The 21,952-nt window shown below is 39.0% G+C and overlaps 1 protein-coding gene across 1 annotated transcript; it reads left to right on the top strand.

Annotated features, from left to right (window-relative positions):
• Positions 1–3,444: 3,444 nt before the first annotated feature.
• LOC115263303 (uncharacterized) lies at positions 3,445–20,342 on the top strand (the record flags this gene model as incomplete). Its single annotated transcript, XM_062852824.1, is given in 2 exon segments — positions 3,445–3,586; positions 16,253–20,342. Coding segments are annotated over 2 exon segments (742 nt in total), but the record flags the coding sequence as incomplete, so codon positions are not given.
• Between the last annotated feature and the right edge of the window lie 1,610 nt (positions 20,343–21,952).

Here is a 21,952-nt window from a genome sequence, read left to right as displayed (position 1 = left end):
GTTCAAAAACTAATGTCTTAGGCTTAATTAAGTTAAGGGAAAAATAGGAGTTTTTTTCGCTGACGTATCAAATCATTACAAAAATCATTAAAGTTAGAATATATTTCAAACATTCTTCCTGTGGTATTTGTGGAGTTGCAGGGGTAGGTATCACAATCAAAATGTTCCTTTACCTTCCCAACTGTCTGCAAAGCCATGGCCGGAGGCGTTATGGATCTGAAATGAATGATTATTGGAACACTTTCAAAAGGCCCTAGTTGTATCGCTGGGAAAAGTTCTAATAGAAGAAGTATTTGATAGTATTTTTCGTGTATGGTTCCTCGGAGCAACTTCAGGTGAATTTCCTTAAAGCAAATTCCCAAGGATTTCCTGGATACCTCCCTGGGAACTCTTATAGGCATTCGCAAGAGAGCTCATGAAGAATTTTCTGGTGAAATTTCTGGGATTATTTCCGTGGTAACTTCTGAAGGACTCCCCTATGGAAATCCTGGAACTCCTCGAAATTTACCATGGAACTCCTAGAACGATTCCCTAGGGAAGTTCTGGAGGAACTGAAGTCAGAAAGGCGCCGTCCACAAATTACGTAACGCTCTAGGGGGAGGGGGGGGGGGGAGTACGACCGAGCGTTACGGCCCATACAAAAATTTTAGGATTTTCATACAAAAAAGCGTTACGGAGGGGGGAGGGGGGGGTCTAAAAATGTCGATTTGAGCGTTACGTAATAAATGGATGCTGCCAAATCTTGTAAAATTCCCGGAGAACTTCTGAAGAAATCTTCCAGAAGATCTTCTGAAGGAATTCTCAGAGAAACTTCTGGAGAATTTCGTAGGAAAAATTCTGGAGGAACCCCCTTAGCATTTTTTGGAGGAATTTCTAGAAGAGCTACTGTGTTAGTTTCTGTAGCAACTACCTACTGGTGGAACTTCCAGAGATGCTTCAGGATGGACATTCCGAGAATCTCCTGAAAGGTTTTCGGAGAATTCTTGGGGTTATTTCCTTGGGGACATTTAGAAAAAAAAACTTGGGAGAACGCCTGGAGGGATTTTCTGGTAAATTTCGGGAGGAATTGTTACCGGAACTCCTAAAGGAATTTCCGAGGGATCTTCTGAAGCTATTCCGAAGTAATTATTCTGAGGCAATTTCCTAGAGAACTTTCGAACGAATTCCCGGATAAACTGTTCTGGTAATTTTTGGTAATGGAAATTTTCAAGGTATTCCTTAGGGAACATCCTCGAAGAAACTTTTGATATCATTCCCTGAAGAACTTCTGAAGAAACTCCTGAAAGAATTCTCGGGGAATCTTTTGGAGGAGTTCTCAGAGAAACCATGGAGGATGTTGGAAGAGATCCCAAAATAACTGATTGAGAGATTTCCTGGAGGAAGAATCTGGGAGTATTCTTAGATGAACTTTCAAATTTATTGTTGGAGGAACTCTTTAAAGAACTTTCGCGAGATCTCCTGGAGGAAAATTTTCTCAAGGAAATATGTGAGAGAGTTCCCTTGGGAACTTTTAGAGGAACCCCCGGAAAAACTGATGTAGTAATATCTGAAGGAACTGCTGGAGGAATTTTGAATAGAATTTCAGAAAATCCCCTGAAAGATTTTCGTTGGTCTCCTGCATATAACTGGAATAAACCTTGAAGAAACTTTTGAAGAAATTCTCTGAATAACTTCTGGAGACACTGTTGGAGGAACTCCTAAAGGAATTCTCATGGATTTTTCTGGAGAAATTCTCAGAGAAACTTCTGAAGAAATTCTTAGGGAAACTTCTGGAGGAACTCCTTTGGGAACTTTTGGAGGAGCTCGCGGAAGAACTGCTGTGATAACGTCTCCAGGAACTGCTGGCGAAACTTCTGGATGGATTTTCAGGGAATCGTCTGGAAAATTCTGCATAAACTTTCGGGAGATCTTCTGGGGGAATTTCCGGAGAAATTTCTGGAGAATTTGTTAGGGATGGTTCTGGAGACACTCCCCTTGTAAATTTTGAAGGAATTTTCAGAAGTATTGCAGTGGTAATCTTGTAGGAACACTGGTGGAATTACTGGAGAAACTTCTGAAAGAATTTTCAGAGAATCTCTTGAAGAAACTGTGGAAATCCTGGAGATGTTCCCTAGGAAAAATCTGTAATAATTCTTAGTGGAATTCTTGGAGGAATCCTCTAAAACACTTCTAAAGAAACATTTAGAGATTTTTTGAAGGAATTTTCTTGACTCATTAACGAATTACTAGGCAAACTCCTAAAGATATTTTTGGGGTTTGTTCTGTAGGAATTCCCGGGGAAACTTCTTAAAGGATTTTGAGAGAATCATCTGAATGATTTATCAGAGGAACTCTTGTAGGAACCTTCGAAAAAAACCTAGTAAAACTTCTGAAAAAAAAACACCAGACTTTTCACGAAGTCACCCGTTTTTTTATTGAATTTGTTCACATTTTATTGAAACCTTCTACTTTTAAAGGAATCATCTCAAGCAACACACATGTTAATCATCTTTTCCTAAACCGAAACTATCCAAGCAATTCCAAAGTCCATCCAATAAGCAGCCGCTATGCTGCTGGCAGAGCCAACCCCATACCCCCGATGTGATAATTAGCGTTCGATCTTTCCGGTTTTCGGATGATCTGATCTTGTGCAACCATCCTAGGCGCGCGTGTTTTCCTTCTTTATTTCCCTGAAGAATCGATCGATCGACCAACCAACTGAAGACCGAAGATTAGTTTTTTTTTCTTGTTTGCTGGTGTTCGTCTTGGACTTTAAACCTGATTGAGATGATGCCACGCATCGCGCGCATCTGCCTGCACGCTCCTCAAATAACTCGTGCTAGTGACAGACCAATACCGGCTCTGATGGTTCATCAACCAATCCGGCTGTGGCTGTATAATCGGTATAATCTCTTAACCCCGCCGATCGTATAGTGTTGTTCTTTGTTTCGTCTCGGTTCGAGTGCGTCTACAACCCGGTCTCGAGATGATCATTGACTTTGGCCTGGGGTTTCGGAAATTCAACAAAAAAATCAAAACAATCCTATGGATGGTTTCAGTGAATTATTGAGAAGATTGCAGTCGGTTGACCGGGGCTCTTCGGAAGAGTGCTTCACCACTATTGCTGAGATGGGGACTGTGGTAAACTGCAAGCAAAAAGCAATAAAGTATCGATCGAACGTTGACGAGCTTGAAGGTCGTCCGCACCTGTTCACCGGTGTTTGTGAACAAGTTTCTCTCTGGAACTTTCGGCGATTTGTTGGTCATTTTTTCCGAGTTCTTGGGAGGAAACCGCGACCGCTTCAGCAGCTCCATGGGAGGGCTACAATCATTCCAACATTGCGGAAGCTGATTACTCCACAAAGCCTTGAAACATGAAATACAGTGTGATTCCGTACCCCGTGTAACATACTGCCGCCCTATATACTCATATATTACTTTCCCATCTCCATCTTTACCTTACAGGAATTGCCTGCGGCGGATCGCCCGACACGATGATCAGGAATTCTCGAACCAAAGCATTCTGAACGCCATGGAAAAGTTTGTCAAGACAGTCAATGCCATGGACGAAACAATACTCGTGCCCTGTCGGTTAATGGATCGAAAGGTGAGTTTTAGCGTTCGAGAGAACCTGTCCCCAATGCATTGCATCGTCGTTCGTATCAAATCGGTCACACGACGACACGTGTCATTCCGTCAGACAGACAGAGGGAGGGAGGAGCGCGCGAATCGATCGTGAAGTTGTGTGAAACGAAACGTTCGACACGTTGTAGTGGTGCTTCGCTAATTGTTCGCTATTGTAACGTATGTCTGTCGTGAAGAGGGAATCGGTGTAAAATGCGTCACTCGAAGCTGACATATTAGAAAACGTGAAATTGGAATATTAACATTTGCACAGTTGAAAGCATTTCAGGCCAAACATGTCTAAAGGTCCTATCTGCAGAAGAGAAGCTCTCTTTGGTTTCTCTCTCTCTTTCGTTTATGTATTTGAATTATGATTGTTTCCTTGCATAGAACGTCATAACAATCGTCTTTTGATTTGTACTGCAAAAGTAGTTGAAAAGTGTACCATTACATTGCAATAATTGAAAGAGAACAAAGAGAGCCTCTCAAATGCAGATAGGACCTATTGAAATGATTGGCCTGATTTCTCAAAGCTGATAAAATTTTAAGATATTATCTTAGACGGTGAAAAACATTCAACTCCATTCTCCCTCGATCCTACAAAAACCGTATGGGCACATCATCATCACCGGATGGCTTCATTGAAAATCGGTGCAATAGAAAAAAATCACTTGTTGCTGCGGCTTTATCACCGTCACAGTTTTAGAAATGCGCCCTGCATCTACCTACCCAACTTAATAGTGACATAAACTAGGAAGGTGACTTTTTGAGCAAGTGGAAGGCCATAAAATGCGACTATTAAATGCAACCGGCACGCCATTCAGTGCAGCTGCACTGGCGCGGTGCGACAATGACATCAAACAGCGAATATAGATAGTATGGCAGGATGGTGGGTGATAGAAAGTGTGCAGTTCGCTTTTTCTATGATTTGCGCATACAATGCAATGGGGTGACGAAGTATTATGTGATGATTGAGATGCATGAGATTTTATGAGAGCCATTGGTGAAAAGAGTTTTTTTTCTGTAGTGGAGGTGTCTTGGCGGTGTGGTTAAGGAAGTTCAGCTTGATGGATTTCATAGCTTTGTATGCACTTCCGCTTTGACATAATACTCGTACAACAGAGTAAGACAAAATTGTTGTCAATAAGCTTTACCCAGGGACGCCAGATGAAATACTACAGAAATTCTCCCGAGAGTACCTTTGGGAATAACTTAAAAAATGGAAGTTTCTTCATGGGTTCCTGTAAGAGTTTTTTTTTTCAGGGATTACTTTAGGGTTTGCTTTAGTAACTCCCCCAGTAGTTCCTAAAGAAATTATTCTGCGAATATCTCTAGAAGCTCCCGCAGGGATTCATGAAAAATTTACCAATAAGTAATTAATACATGAATGCCTCCAGAAGCTCCTGCCAATAATTCTCCAGGAGTTCCTGTAGGAACTGCTGCAGGAATTCTTTCAAGAATTTCTGCTAAAGTTCCTTCAGGATTTTCTTCTTGTCAATAGAAAGGTAGTTGGGCGTGATCTAACCCGATTACTTTCCAGGATGCTTTCTCGTACTGGCTGCGTTTGTATTAGATTAGATTAGATTAGATTAAAGTTCCTTCAGGATTTTCTTCTGGAATTTCTCTAGAAGTTCATTCAAGAAGTTTCTTTATGAACTTCCACATAAACTTCTCCATTAGTTGCATCATTATTTTTTCGGAAATTTCTTCAAAAATGTTCGTTGGGGTTCCCTTTGAGACTATTTCAGGAGTGTTTCTAAGAGATACTTTAGTTTACACCCTAAATAAATTTTGCGGAATTTGGCCGAGCTGAAGGTTTCAGCAAATAATTTGCTGGAATTTATCAATATTTTCGTATATTGTGTAGATACTCCTCTAGGAGTTCCTATAGGAATATCTGTAAAAGTTACTCCCGGTTTTTTTCCAGGAGTTTTTTTTTTGAAAAATTCTCTAGAAATTCCTTCAGGAACTTCTTTCTAAGTTTCTTAAGAAATTCCTCCAAGAGTGCCATTCATCCAGAAGATCTTCCAGGAAATACAGGGAAACTTTAAGAATTGTTTTACTTTTTTATCCTGTGTTTCCGAATCGCGGTTTTCTTCTGACGATAATTCTGGATGATTTTTTAGAAAATAAAACTTCCAAAGAAATTCATGCAAGAAGTTTTAGAAACGTTTCTGTAGATGCTTTTAAATGAACTGCTGGAGCATTTTTTGAAGGAACTCCAGAAGAAATTCAAGCAAGAAATAATTCTCACAGGGAATTCTAGAAAAAATCCTGAAGCAAATCCTCACGAAAGCCCTGAACGTAGCTTTTGAGAGTTTTTTTTTTCTCAAAGAACTCATGAAAATGCTTCCACGCCAACTCCTAGTTCAAGTCCTGTAGGATCTTCCAAAGAAATAGGGAGGCTGTTCCATCTATTCAGCAGCCTCCAATTTCAACTTATCTAAAACGAAGGATCAAATCACTGTTTGCTTTGCATTTTACTTTGTTAAATTCCTCCAGGTGGTTCTTTGAAAATTCAACTAGGAATTCCTTCAGGAAATCCGGGTAAGTTCTTCAAGAGTTGTTTTCCTTTTTGTGTTATCATGTGTTCAATTGCATTTTTCTTCTAAATGAGTTTTTAGAGAAGTTTCCAAAGAAATTTCTGCAAGAAGTTTTGCAAGAATTTCTGAAGAAGCTTCTGAAGGAAGTTATAGAGAACCAGCTAGATCAATTTCCTAAGGAACTTTCGAAAAAAAATCCATCAAAAGAAAATTCTCACAACCAATTCTGGAGAAATTCCTGAAATACATCCTCAAGGACTTCCTGAAGCTTTTTTGTGTTTTTTTTTCAAAGAACTCCTGAAAAAGTTTCTCCACCAACTCCTAGTTAAACTGCTACAGTTCAACTCCTTAAGGTACAAGTGTCCCAAATGGAGGATAAAGTGCCTCTAGAGCCGGCCTTCTGATAGTCTTACTCCTACAAGCACGTCTAAAGAAATAGAGAGACTTCCATCTGTACAGCATGCTGCTCCTAATTTCATCCAACTATGTCCAGAAATTTCTAATGCGAAGAAAAAGGACTTAGAAACTTCTTTAAGTATATATATACTAAGGAAAGGATTTTACAAACATTTTTTCGTGGGATTGCACCAAATATTACATGAAGTTTTTTTTGATTCAATTTCTTTTTTAATACTTGATCGCTTAACCTAATTAACAGCTACATACCAAGACACTACATCAGCAATTGAAGCAAATGATTCTTACACTATTTTGAAAAAAAAAACCTGGAAAACCTGCATAATGGTAATTGATTAAGATTTGAAGTAATTTTCACTCAGTTATGCTGATTTCATTATCCTGTGTTGACACAGATTTAGTTCGGATCCGATTATCCAGAGACTTGACAATAAAAAAGGCCCCGTATAATCGAATCACCTGGCAATCGAGCCATTTTTCATGCTCGTTTGTGTTAAAGCAACTCCACTTGTGCTCCTTATACTAAAAGATTCCTTCAACATTTTTATCTCGAATTATTTTCAGAAACTTTTTCGGTAGATTTCTCCTGAAATTCTGTTTGAGGATTTCTCCAGTGATTCCTGCTAGGGATTTTTCCAGAAACTTCTCCAGGGGATTCCTCCAGGGATGCATTTTAAGGATTCCTCCGAGATTTTCTACCGTGAATGCCTCCTGTATACTCCGTTATGTTCCTTTTTGGGGAATTTCCCATGAATACCTACAGAAGTTACTTCAAGGATGACAGTTTAATTTACGATTCTTCCGATAATCCCTTCTGAGGATTCATCCAGGGATTCGATATAGTGACTTTCCCAAAGATTGATGGGGGATTCTCAGAAGAAACTCCTGAAGAATTCCCCAAAGAAACATTTGAGGGATACCCACAAAAAAGTACTTTCTGATAAACTGTTGAGAAGTAACTTATGCAGCTTACCTAGAAAGAACTTCTGGAAGCTCTACAGAATGGCTCCTGGAGGGTTCCAAGAAGAAACTGCTGGAGGATTTTTAGAGAGATTCCCAGAAGATATCCTCGCAGGAATCCTTGAATGAAGAATTCGAAGGAAGTTCAGAGGGATTTCCAGAACAGAGCCCAGAAGCTATCCCAGAAGTATCTCCTAAACAATTCCCAAAAAGAACGTTTGAAGGATTCCAGCAAAAACTTATTTATAAAAAAAAAAAATAAGAAGGGACTTGTGGAGGTTATCCTAAAAGAACTCCTTGAAGATTTACAGAATAAACTCCGGGAGGGTCCTTTGATGGATTTGCGCAAGGAAGTCCTGGAGGATTTTCAGAACAAAGTACTTGAGAATTCGTTGGAGGAAGTCCTGGATGATTCTCATAAGAAATTCCTACAGAGTTCCCAAAAAAAAATACGTTTGAAGGTTTTACCAAAAAAAATCAAACATTTCAGAAGGAACTTATGGAAGCTTAACAGAATTTACTCCAGGGGGCTCCAATAAGAAACTGTTGAAGGGTTTTTAGAAATAAAACTCCTGGTGGCCTTTCTAAAAAGAGCTCCAGGAGGCCTCCAAGAGTCGTGGAGGATTCCCTGGAGGAACTCCTTAAGATCCACAAAAAGAAATCCTGGAGATTATAGGAATTTCTCGGCTCTGGCAGTCTGAGTGGGTAGCAAAAGGCTGTTTTGCTCCTACATCCAATGTTTCGGTTATATTTATTCACATGAAATCCTGGAGGATTTCCGGAATGTGGAGGATTCTATGAAGTTGCGATACGAATGGGTAACTAAGAAATAGGATAATGGGTTGTGTAAGCCACGCGTTAACCTGTATCTTCCATCCGTCGTTGGCGGGACGTACACAAATAAAAGCGACAACCAGTCCTGACTAAAGGATTGGCAGGAGGAACTCCTGGAGATTTTTAACAAGAACTCCTGGAGGATTCATAGAAGTTGATCTCCCGTTTTCTACTGTGAAACATCCGAAAAGGTTCGAAGTGCAAAAACATTCCGGAAATCGAACAGTGAGTAAATACTCCCATTGATAAGTTTCCCATTAACTTGGCAAGGGTACAAAATTATTATTGAGGCCATTTCACCAAAATCCGGACATACCTCCGTGTATATACGACGCTCCATAAGTTGATTAACTTCGAGCCCTGAAGAAGATCCAAACCCGAGGATCGAAACGTCGGCGATGAATTAAAATAATTAACGCTTATTTCTGTGACTGCAAGCTGAAACCACTAGACGTCCATCTGGAGAAATCTCAGCTCAGAAGGAATTTAGGAATAAGGGTCTTGGAAGAGTTCCCGTTAGAACTTCTGAAGGAAACCATGGAGAAACTCCTGGGGAATTTCAAGAGAAACACTTGGGGGTAAACTTTGAATGAATTCCAGAAGAAATTCTCATTACTGATGGATTTACTGAAACTTTTTTACTACTGGAACCGTACAAACTCAAAGAAGATTTTCAAAAGACACATCATGTTGGTTCCCAGAAGGAACTTCGGAAAAAAAAATCTCAGAATAAAAAAAAACAATGGTAGAACTTTTAAGAGCAATTCTAACGAAAAAATCCAGAACATCTCTAGAGAAACTTATGGTGGATTTGCTCATTTGCTTATGGTGGATTTTGCGCATTTAGTGGCATTCCAATCAATATAAAAATACAAAACAGCATAGATAAATTGTACCCGGAAAAGCGAATCATAGTTAAACGAGCAAAATTTGGCATAAAATGTTTTTGTATCTTGACGCCTTAATCTTATTTTCTTCCAAAAATTATCTTCCACTAAGATTTCTTCCAAATTTTTGCAGGAACTCTTGAAGAGCTTTCATTTGCATTCAAACTTTTTGTGGGATTTTCATCATAAAACTGAAATTACTTTCTGGAATAATCTCCAGAAAAGTGAAAGTAACTTTAACATCAAATTTTCTGATGTTCTATCTACCTATATATGAAAATGCAGTGGAATATGTGAGACCGTGCATAACTCGCGAACGGAACACCCGATTTGGATTGTTTTTGTTTTGTTCTATTAGTTTGCACTATTCACATAGATTTTCTGAAAATCGATATTCATACATTTACGGGTATTTGGAAAAACTCAGTAGGAAAGACCATGTTTGCCAGAGACAGCTAGCATTTTTGAAGAGATTTTGTCAGTTTTCGGCGCAGTGCCAAGAAATGTCACGAATTCGTGTTGGAAACCCTGATAAAATTAACCTCCTATCATGGCAACACACTAAGATTTTGAAGAACTAGAAGACAATTTGGTAGGAGGCTCGCTGTCACATTTATGTACACATGTGAAATGAGAAACTCTATGTGGATGGTAATTGTATGGTAGTGGTTGCAATAGCACACGTTCACCATGGTTAGTGGGTTGCCGTTTGTAAGGCATAAGGTCGATTTTGCTTAAAGATTCCTTGCAAGGACAAATTGTACAATCTCATAATTTAAGCATGATATTGACGGTTTCCCCCCTTATCGAACGCGACGATTTGAATTCGTCGCGGATGAAATCGTTGCCAGAGTCGTTGCAGCCAATCAGGAGGCGGGAGTCTGACTTTTCTCCGATCTCACTAACACAAACAGCAGCAGAGGTGGTGCTTGATCCGTTGCGACGATTCAGAAATGCCGACTGGAAGTTGCCAGCGCGTTTTGTTATGAAAGCAACATACAATACATCTATTAAAAGTGCCATTTGTCAACATTTCAGTCGAAAAAGTGCTCAATTGCCATAATTGCCACATTAGGTACTACCACAACGAAGGGAACGATTATTCTTATAGTGTTGATGAACAGTACCGTGAACTCCATTAAGCTCATGTGGATGTTCATTGTAGGGGAATGGTTGCAATAACACAGGTTCACTGTGATTAGTGGTTTGCCGTTGGTAAGGCGTAAGGCCGATTTTGCTTAATGATTCCTCGCAAGGGCCCGCGCAAATATTCAGCAGTACCATACTGAAAGTTGCGGATACGATTTCCGGTCGGGTCGAAATCTTTTCGTTATTGAAATTTCCTAACTCTGCTGGGCATACAGTATCATTATATCTGCCGCACGTTATATTGATGCAAACTGTTCAATAGGGGTCATTCCATATGAAGTGACCGAGAAAATGTGAAAACTTGCAACCGACCATCACGGATTTGAACCAAATTTGGCTGAAACATTTGTTTAGATGGAAAAAGAAAAAATCCAAATTTTGGTGCCGATCGGATCACCCCTCGGTCTATGGCAGCACCCCTCGTTTTGGCCGATATGAAAATTATCCTCTCTTTCTTTTATTTTCATCATTGAAACGATTGCACCTACACATTTTCGACCTTCGGTTTTTTTAAAGGAAATCGTTCAGGGAATCCAGAAAAAATATTATTTTTTTGGTACAGTGTTGCCAGATATCATATTTTTCAATTTTAAAACTAAAAATCGATTTTTCTCAAAATACGTATGTTTTGATTTTAAAAATTTTGATTCCATCGTGTTTATCAGACGTTTTTCTATCGAAAAAGCTTAACTCCCCAAAGTAATTTGCGTCGTTCCTGAGATATAGCGTTTTTAAGAAAAAATATTCATTTTTTTCATATAAAGTATCATATAAAGTCAGGTGCAGTTTATAAATATCGTAAAAAAACATTGTTCGATGCCATATAATCACGTTTTATGCTGATTTGAACAATATAGAGTATATTATTATTATTATTATTATTATTTATTTTTTAACTAAAAATTTTGAAAGAGGGAAAAACCCCTTTGAGTGATTTCCGCAATTTTGAAATCTTTCTCAAAAAGGCACAAAACCTCTTCATCTTTTCAAAAAAACATTACAATATAAACTATATCTAAAGGCTCCTCCGGAAAACAATCCATAACCGAGCCGCAGTCTTGAATGGGATTCGCTAAGGGATGATCAAAGGCCAATGTACTCTGTCTGGAACGGAATTTCGAAGACTGAAAAAAAAACAAACAAAGGCAGTATCAAACATTATAAGAAATATCCTGTAAATATAAAAAGAGGAGTTTCATTATTGATAAATTTTTACTGCCAAGAATATCACGTACGGATTGGGGTAAAGTATAATTTGAATTTTGAATACTTTCAATAAATTTTCTTCGAGGTAAATGGTAACGTTTACAATTAAAAACAATATGGTCAATATCCTGATATGATTCACCACAATCACATAAATTAGATTCTTCAATATTGATGCGGAATAAATGATTATTGCAAATGTAATGATTTGAAATTAATCTTGAGAATGTACAAATAAAATTTTGCCCAACATTCAAATGTTTAAACCATGCATCATTTTTTACCACTGGATATATTGAATGACAATAACGACCTTTCTCACTAGAATTCCAATCAGCCTGCCAAGTTTCATTTGAATGTGATTTTATTTTAGCGAAATATTCCGAACTAAAAATTTTACGATTGTAAATTCTTCCACGAATAGCACCTAATTTAGCTAACAAATCAGCTTGCTCATTTCCATAAATTTGACAATGAGCCGGAACCCAAACAAATTTTATTATAAAACCCCTGGAGTGTAAATTATATAACAATTCTTTTACCAAAAGTATAATATAATGTGTTTTACAATTGAACTGGTTGGAATTGATTGAATTTATGGAATTCATGCTATCTGAACAAATAATAAACAAATCCGGTGATAATTTCTGAATTAGTTGACATGTGAAATACAATGCAATTAATTCAGCAACAAATATGGAACAAGGAGATTCTAGTTTAAAAAAATGAGCCATACAAAAATTATAAACTCCGAATCCGGCATTGTTTGCAATAAAAGAACCATCAGTATAGTATAATTGTTTAGGATCAATTCCAATGAATTTACGTTCAAATAATAATTTAGCATACCGTGAGTGTTCATATTTTGGAATTTGTTTTAATTCTAATTGAAGGGAAATATCAATTAAAGGAATAAATGAATGAACTTGAATGTCACAGTTTTTGAAATAGTTTGTTTTAATGGGACTAATATTTAATGTGGAACAATAAATAAATGAATTTAAAATTCTGCATGAAGGGTTAGTTTCATATAAATCCTTCAATATATGAATAATTGAATGATTATTGGAAAAGCATTGTGCTAAAAATTTATTATTGAGTTCTTGAAAACGAATATAGAGTATAAAAAGGATTAAGAAAATTGTGACAGTGTTGCCAGTTCATCAATTATGAGTCTATCGTAATGGACTAGCATAACCTGTTGAACTAAAAAAATGTATCTGAGATTGAGATCATCAATTCTAAACAAATTTCATATATTTTAACATTATCTGAACAGAAGTGCTGCCAAATATGTAATATTTATTGTAGAAATCTTAATTTTACTAGAACATTAGTGTGAAATCTAATTAACAAGCCAAAAGTATTTTTTTTTATTTAGGTTTAGTACATTTGGCAACATCGACGTAAAATATATTCAGGAAAATATTTGATGAGTGTATTTATAAGCAACAGTGCTGAAAATGTCATTTCGATATAACTACATTCAATGATCCACAGCTAATTTCAGAAGCTGAACCTGAAAATATGGAATATGATAAAATATAAAGTATGATATCCTTTGGAATTAGATAATATTAGATACTACGCATCGTCACGCAACTGGTAGCTCAGACTTCAGTATTTTTATTTTATATTCGAAGGTCCAACTCCTTATAAAAATCCCTGTAAAAATATCTTTTGATTGATTTTTACGGCAGTGTTGCCAAGTAAGGTAGTATTTAGCGGAAACGCAAACAATAGGTGCGGGGACGCTTAGTATTGCGTTTACTCTTACTGGATTGCAGAATAATCCTTTATTGTCCTTTATTGTCCCAGGCAGAGAAGTTTGTTCTTCGTGGCGAAGAATGAACAAAAGTTTCTGAGTGAAATTGATTAGTGGCGTTTGCTCCCTAGAGCCTACTTTTTTTAGGCTTTTTTTTGCATGGAAAAGTGATCGGTTGTACGCGAATGTTAATTCCGATAAATCACTTCCCAGATCGACAATGTTAGTATCATATTAAGGATCGGTATATTCGCCTCACTCCATTCATATTCACTCCTTTTTGCTGAATCGAATCGAGAAAGATGCAGCAAACGGATTGTCGTGATCAAGCACGCAACCCCATCACCAGTGGAATGCCATGCGCAAGTTGCTTGACATGGATACTCGTTGCCGTTCGTCGCAGTTTTGATCGCAAGCGAATGAATGAATGGCGAATGGTGAAGAATGCTGATGAGTGATCGAAGTGGCTGCTGTAGTCGCTGATAAGCAAGCACACAAACTATAGCGACAATCGTTCGCTGCGATTAATTGTCAGATAGGACCATAAACAAGAAAAAACAGACAAACATACGTAACATTGGAAAAAATTCCAACGACCGCGGTTTTAACGATCTTTTTAAACCTTTATAGTTGTAGCTTTCACAACCAGAGGTGCGCACATCATTTTTCTAAGCGTTAGACGTTTCACCTAGTGTGAACTAGGCGATGGATTTTCGCGAAAATTTGTCTAGGTGTTACATCTGTTTGTCTGTGAAGAAAAGGTCAACAACAGGGTCGTTATAGAAGATGTGTATTGTTTTTATCTTGCTCACACTTCTTGCAACACACATGGTGCGCATTTTCAGAATAACCTGTACATTGTCAAACACTTGAAGGTTAGGTTTCATGGTATAATAAAAAAGGTAAACTGGCAACACTGTCACAATTTTCTTTATCCTTTTTATACTCGATATTGTTCAAATCAGTACAAAACGTGATTATATGGCATCGAACAATGTTTTTTTTTACGAAATTTATAAACTGCACCTGACTTTATATGATACTTTATATGACAAAAATGAATATTTTTTCTTAAAAACGCTATATCTCAGGAACGACGCAAATTACTTTGGGGAGTTAAGCTTTTTCGATAGAAAAACGTCTGATAAACACGATGGAATCAAAATTTTTAAAATCAAAACATACGTATTTTGAGAAAAATCGATTTTTTGCTTTAAAATTGAAAAATATGATATCTGGCAACACTGTATTAAAAAAACAATATTTTTTCTGGATTCCCTGAACGATTTCCTTTAAAAAAGCCGAAGGTCAAAAATGTTTAGGTGCAACCGTTTCAATGATAAAAATAAAAGAAAGAGAGGATAATTTTCATATCGGCCAAAACGAGGGGTGCTGCCACGGACCGAGGGGTGATCCGATCGGCACCAAAATTTGGATTTTTTCTTTTTCCATCTAAACAAATGTTTCAGTCAAATTTGGTTCAAATCCGTGATGGTCGATTGCAAGCGGTCGGTCACTTGGCGTGGAATGACCCATAGGCAAAAAGATATTTGTTGATAATTGTTGAAGTGCTCATAGAACAGAAAATTGAAAAACGGACTCTGTTCCGGATAGGACGAAGGAAAAGAAACAAGTAATCAAAAATAAATTCATTACCGGAGCGGACCTGGTGTGATGGATATGGATAGAACACTTGACTATCATGCAGAGGACCTGGGATCGAATCCCACTCCCGACATACTCACAAAAATGTGAGTTCTTCCTTCGGAAGGGAAGTAAAGCGTAGGTCCCGATATGAACTTAGCCTAGGGCTAAAAATCTCGTTAATTCAAAAAAAAAACATTATCATACTGTCAAATATGACACATTCTATTTGTATGATAAGTATTGATTCCAGTCGATTTCCACGCATAAAGTGCCTTTTTTGCGTTTTTCGCGAAAAATCCACTTCCAATGCTTTATCTGATTGCAGTACGCGCTGCAAACACCGGCCGCTACAGTTCACCTTTATCGAATCGATACTCCGATCCGAGTGCGAGTGCGCCAAGTTCGAAGTGCCGCAGATACATCCAGAACATGTGTTTCTCGCGGTGTAATTGCAACGTCAACGTTGCCCAATTTTCGTGTATGTAGGTACATAGCTGGAAATCAATGACGTTCGTTGGTTCGCTGCTCGCTTACCGTCCATGGTGTGCTTCCATACCACATGTGTCGGCCATGTGGAACTAGCTGCGCTGGAGGGCACTCTCCTTCTCACGGTTGCTGATTACAAGCGGTGTTTCAAGCGGTTTGATCGGTGGTGGGTTGTTAGCTTTGCTTTGCATGGTCGATCATTTAGTAATCCGGTCTGTTTGGGGGTGAACTTCCATTTACGCTTAGGTGTCAAATTGACGATTCCGATTCTAGTTACTGTTTAAAATTGACGTTGTGGATTTGTAACTTGACTGATCTTCGATCTACTTAGACGCGATACAACAAAACTAAGTACCGTGGTTCCGCTACGACAAGATCAATCTTTCATTGAGTACTGGGGAATTGAACATCGCCCAAGTTGCATCTAATGCCAACATTTCGCCTATAGATTGCATCAGATGGGAGACCTCCCATCTTCTCAAACAATCGTAAATGCTATTTTACGTTTGTTTCTCGCAAATATGTAAAACGCAAATGACCATCGTCGTCGTCGTCGACCGAGTGGCGGCGCGGTGGCGTCGAGTAGCGATGAACCGTTCGACGATGATGATGCAGTTGAAAATCCCGCGCGCTGCGTATTTATAGAAAGTCTTATTTTTAGTTACGTGTCATCCCCCTAACAACATTAGCCGCGCACATTTCACTTTCGTCGGGATGCAACTAATGGGTTTTCTCGCTTCTCTTCCCCCCGGCAGGTTGGCGATTCCACAGACACAATGCCGGTGGAACAGCAACAACAGAAGCAACATTCCCACCACCACGGTAAAAGGTCCGGCAAGGCGTCCGTCCGGGATGTCCTGAACACATCGGACCTGTTCAAGCTGTACAACATGCTGAACGTGGTCAAAGTAGATCTGCTCTGGGGCCGACAGGACGCCGACGAAGGCGTTGAGTCCCCGATGGGATCCACCACAGAGACGGCCGCCGATGTGCGGTATAAGCAAAAGTCGGCTTCGCCCGCTCCAGCAGCCGATCAGCAGTCACAGAACTTGAGCAGCAGCAGCAGTACAGCGAGCGAATCCGGCAGTAGTATAAAGGGACACATCCGCCGGCCAAGCACAGCGTCCATGGCCTCGTCGAACAGTGGCAGCACTCTGAGCGATTCCGAGAGCGAAATCAGCGCAGAAAACGACTCCGGAATCGAATCGGAGAGCAACGTCGACCAGGACAAGAGCACCGAGCTGGCGAAGCAGTTCCGAACCCATCTGCTGGGACTGTACCGATCGCTGGAACAGATGACCGAGGCGGCCAACTACCTGACGGCCAGATATCAGAGCGACGTCGGCCCGGTTTAATTCCCGGTTAGGGCCTGTGCCTGCACGCTACTGAGAGAGATAGAGACGGAAAATGTTCCCCCGGTGATATATAGGCAACAATGTGTCCCCGAGACTACACGAAACGTGTTCGCGCAGCGCGCGTGCGCTTTGGCATAACGACGAAAAAACCAAATCTCTGTATAAAGTTAATCAAAGGAATGAAAAAAGGCAAAATTCTGCAGACTAGGAGCTATCGATATCAGCAAACAAACAATTCTAACGCATGTGAATGTAGTGTAAGGAGACTTATATTTTGTTCTTTTTATATCCGGCGTAAGAATCCACATCTATTTTCTGTTTAGGTAGTAGATGAGTGAACGTTTGTGCGAGTGCCTGTGATGAGTAACCGAAGAGTGAGTCCTCGGTGCGCGACCCGAATGAGTAGATGAACGTACTAATTCCTAGGGGAGGCGGTTTTAAGAGCCTCTCTAGACCTCTTTTCAGTTTAAATGTAGATCTGAGCCTGCGCATGCGCCTGAGATTCGATTTCGCGTACGGCACCGGGAAAACAACTCATCTTCAACTGGTTGTGTTTGTATGTGTAGAGAACGAGATGAGTTACCACCGCCGTGACACGGACGGTCACCCATCCAAATCGAAGTAGACTGAATCCCGTACCCGAAACGAACACTCGCGCGCGCATGCGCAGCCCGTTCTCACGCTTGCCTCATTCGGTTTCGCGCCCTCTAGTTTAATTTTTCATCTTGATCGGTGCAGAAATCAACGAAAGATGATAGATGTATTTAGCTTAGACAACAAGATGAAAAACTGATAATGTGGGATAGAAGATTATTTATTGTAAAATAATTGAACTGTGTTGTAACATTTTTCTCTGATTTTTTTTGTTTGCTCGGTTTTCTCTTACGAAAGGGTATGTGCGTGTTTTAGGGGATTATAATGTAATTGAAACCGGATAAAGCAATCAGGTTCAGTAGGTTAGACCGACTATGAACGAGGCTGGTATGTGAATGAAAAAGAGTGTGTTTCTTATGAGATTATCAAAACGTTCATATACTGGGAGTGAGATAAAAATAAAAGTCAGGAAGTGCCAGCAGAGAGCTTAGATTTTAGCGCTAAAATAGGAAGATCAGTGATACAGTTGAAGGATGTTATCTCGAATGGGAGAAAAAAAAATTTGGATCCGAATGAAAGTAAGATATGTGTTTTCCAAAAAATATGTTTCAAATTTGTATATATTCGTTTCCTTATCTATAGTTTGTGTTTTTTTTCTACGTGACTGGTAATAAGGCAAAAAGCTAAACGACTCTATTTGGTCAACAGTTGCTGCAAATGCATCAATCTGAGGGTGGCTTGGTTTCAATATTTGTCTGTCATTCTGCAGGTATGCTTTTAAGTTCAACTTAGTCATTAAGGTGGCAGTAAGTAGATTTGTTCGCCGACTAAGGAAAGGGGATTGGCGTTCGTGAATGTTGGCGTTGCGTAACTTGCAGCGATGGTGCTTGCTCATTAGGGTGCAACTTATTGTTCAAAAGTCGTTGAACATTGGAATTCGTGTGCTCTCAATCACACAAAACGAGAAAATTCCAAGTTTCAGTATGAAGAAAGAGCATTGAGAAAAACATGTGAAATCCATGTATTTTGTATATTGAAAATCTGTTAGAAATTGCAATGCTATTACTCGTTCATCCAACTTCCTGGCAGTTACGCCATCTCTTATTCTCAATAGTTTCAGTTCATTTACGTAGATTGTTCTTTTTATGTGATTTATGTGTAGAGTACACGATTTTCATTTCCCAACAACTTTCGATCAAAAAGCCGCACCCTATTGCTCACCCACCGTCGTGGACCTTGCATGATGCGAAGCGAGCTGGCAGAAATTATTGGCTCTCTTCTTTGCTTTTGTGCAAGACAAATGATCACACCGTGCGAACGATTCACCTAACTGAATAATTATCACTTGTTATTAAGTCCCAGGAATTCAAATTTCGCGCCATATTTGCACGAATAACGCACATCAAAAAAACGACAGGATTCACCATTCCAATCACAGCCAACCCAAAATAAAGTTTCGCCCAAAAAAATAAACCCTAATTCAACCTTCACGCTTAGTGAACAATCGCGCCTCAATCGAAGTCTCATCTCAGTTGGCCTTTTTTTCGCTCCTCTCTTCCCCTTGAGAAGCTTCACGTAAGATTTCCTCAATCGTTTACACAGCTCTTACATCAGCAGGCGTTGCTTTAGCCGCAGCGCTCTTGTGATCGGCATGAGCAAACGCCTGCGTGACTTCCTCATCAATCGAAACCTTCATACTTTCCCAGCTCCACAGCGTTTCTGCAGCTGCTGATCTATTGATTGAATTCGCCTCCGCGCGAAACAAACGACTGTTTGCTGAATCTTTCAGCGGTTCTCATTTTGCTCAATTTTAGGATTAATTTTTAGCAGTTAATTATTTTTCGCATTAAGCATTTTTACGCTAATTTTTCGTTTTTCATTTCAAACTCGCATCTTCCCCTCAACCTTCGTGGAAAAAATGTCCCCAACTGGCATGACCTTTCGATTGTGCTACATCCCTCACACTCTCAAATTCTTCGAAAACCAAAGTCTTCTCTTCTTCAAACCGGCAAGTCAAGAGAATGATTTTTCGATCATTGACACTATTGCTTCATGAAATTTGGTTGAAACGAGTTGGACTTCTTAACGATTGGACACGCAACACGACAGAAGAAAGAAAAACCTGCGAAGAAAAATGGACGACCCTATTTTTTATTCGTTCGCTATCCGTTTAGTTGAAAGGGAAATTGCAATAAGTGGTAAAATGAGTTGAGTGCAAAATTCGTTTGTGAGGTGAGAGGATTCCGAACATACTACACTAAAAAAAACGATGCGATTGAGATTTTGATCGATGAGGAAAAAAAAGCGATAGGAACTATTAAAAATAATAATAATCAAATCAAGGCGAAACGGACAAGCAAAGTGTTTCATGCTTTCTTTATACTTTAGTACTGATCCATTCCGTTAACTTTAATTCAATTATCACATAGGAAAGGAAAGATGAAACAGAAGCAGATACAGACAGAACTACCCCTCTCGCGTTTACGGACCCGATTTCATACCTTCAATCGACAGTTGTCGATTAGTTAATAACAAATCATAACCAAATTCAAAAAATACACCGTTGCTAAGGTGATTAAGCGTGAGAGCACTAATACGTGTGCGTGTGTGAATGCACAAAAGCCCCAAGCGCACGCACACAAACCGAAAAACAAAGGAATGCATACAGCCCGCATTTGGTCCGCAAACCACAAACACACTGACTGGGAAGCTTGAAGAATGATTTCAATTCAATAGAACAAGAAAAACAAACAAATATGAAAAACATCAACACATACATCCATTCAAATATAGGAAGAAGAATGAAACACAGGATTGAGAGAAACAACTAATGATATAGAGAAAATGTTAAAAAATGAATTATATTTCAGTAATAAAACAAAGATTTGAAAATTTATATATGTGTTTGATTTACCGTTGCATCGGCTGAATGATGACCAGTTTATTTCAGGAAACCAACCTGGCTGCTCTTCTTTCTGAAAACTTTATAAAAACTAATGGCATTTCCGGAAAGTTTGCGAATAATAAAGGACAAATTTTAACTCAACATGGTCATCTTTTATTCCATGACACATTCCTTCACGTTCCACTATGTACTTGTCGTTCGACGTCTCGTTATGGGAAATTCGATAGACTAGGAGGAGTGCGATGCGAAAACGCTTGCCATTAAGGTTCAAGCATTTGTCATCATTTTTCGGTAATAGAAAAGCAGTTTTTTCGTTGAAAATCAAAACAATGACAACGAAAATGTATTCACTGTATTACATCCCTCATATAGAATGCAGTGAATCTATTTTCGTTGCAAAAATGTTCGATTTGAACGAAAAAACTGCTTTTAAATATTTGATGATGACGATGATTTCAATGACGAATGGTTCAACGTTAAGGATGGCAATGAATAATGGCTCTAATTACCGTCTAATTGTAATGCGAGAGGGGTGATAGACAAAGGCATTTGGACGTTGGATTGATACTTTGAATTGAATTGCAGCTACATCGACGAAGTTTCATGGCATTAGGCGATACTTCCAGAATGGGTTGGTTCCAAAGTATACGTATCATTTTTATCCAAAGTACAGAATTGATTTTTTTTTAATTTTAAAATTTCGACGATTCATAATTGATAGCAACCCATAACAGTTAAAAAAAACTTTGCGCTAAAAAACTAGGAAACATTTTCGGTTTACCTCCTTTGACATCCACGCCTCGTGATCGTAGAGGGCAACCGGAAGAATCAGCGTCTTATATCGAGTGAATTTCGTTTGCGTTTGCAAGTTGCGGAACCTAAGCGGGTTACACAATCCAAAAAAGCCCTATTTGCAACTGCAATACGCCTATTCACCTCACGTGAAACGTCATTGTCACATGTTACAAGTGTTGCAAGATGAACATATTCTTCAACAACTTCAAACACTTTCCTATCAATCACCTCAGCACTAACACCACTAGGCCTGCCTCTGTCTCTACTCGCTTTCATGTACTTCTTCTTGGTAGAGTTAATATCCAAGTAACCAAAAATCAGATAAAAGGGTACTATAAAAAATAAGCAGCTTGTTCGAGGTTGCTCATTAGCCTTCTAAGCTGCTTAATTTTTAAGTAATTTTGGAACTTTAGAGTTCACATAAGCACGCTGGATAGCCTTCTAAGCAGCTTCTGACAGAACTTTAACAAAATTCTTGCAGAAACAAAAATGTGTTTTTCAGAATCACAACCCTGTTGGTGGTTTGTGTCATGTCTGGAAATTGTTTCTGATAATTATATGTTCACACATGTCGCTGCTCCTCCTCTTCTTGGCGTAACGTCCTCACTGGGAAAAAGCCTGCTTCTCAGCTTAGTGTTCTATGAGCACTTCCACAGTTTTTAACTGAGAGCTTCCTCTGCCAATGACCATTTTGCATGCGTATATCGTGTGGCAGGCACGAAGATACTCTATGCCCAAGGAAGTCAAGGAAATTTCCTTTACGAAAAGATCCTGGACCGACCGGGAATCGAACCCGTCACCCTCAG

Source organism: Aedes albopictus, chromosome 2 (assembly GCF_035046485.1).
Source record: "Aedes albopictus strain Foshan chromosome 2, AalbF5, whole genome shotgun sequence".
In the NCBI taxonomy this organism is placed as follows: domain Eukaryota; kingdom Metazoa; phylum Arthropoda; class Insecta; order Diptera; family Culicidae; genus Aedes; species Aedes albopictus.
The sequence above is the reverse complement of the archived record's forward strand: the minus strand, read 5'-3'. Positions and strand labels throughout refer to the sequence as shown.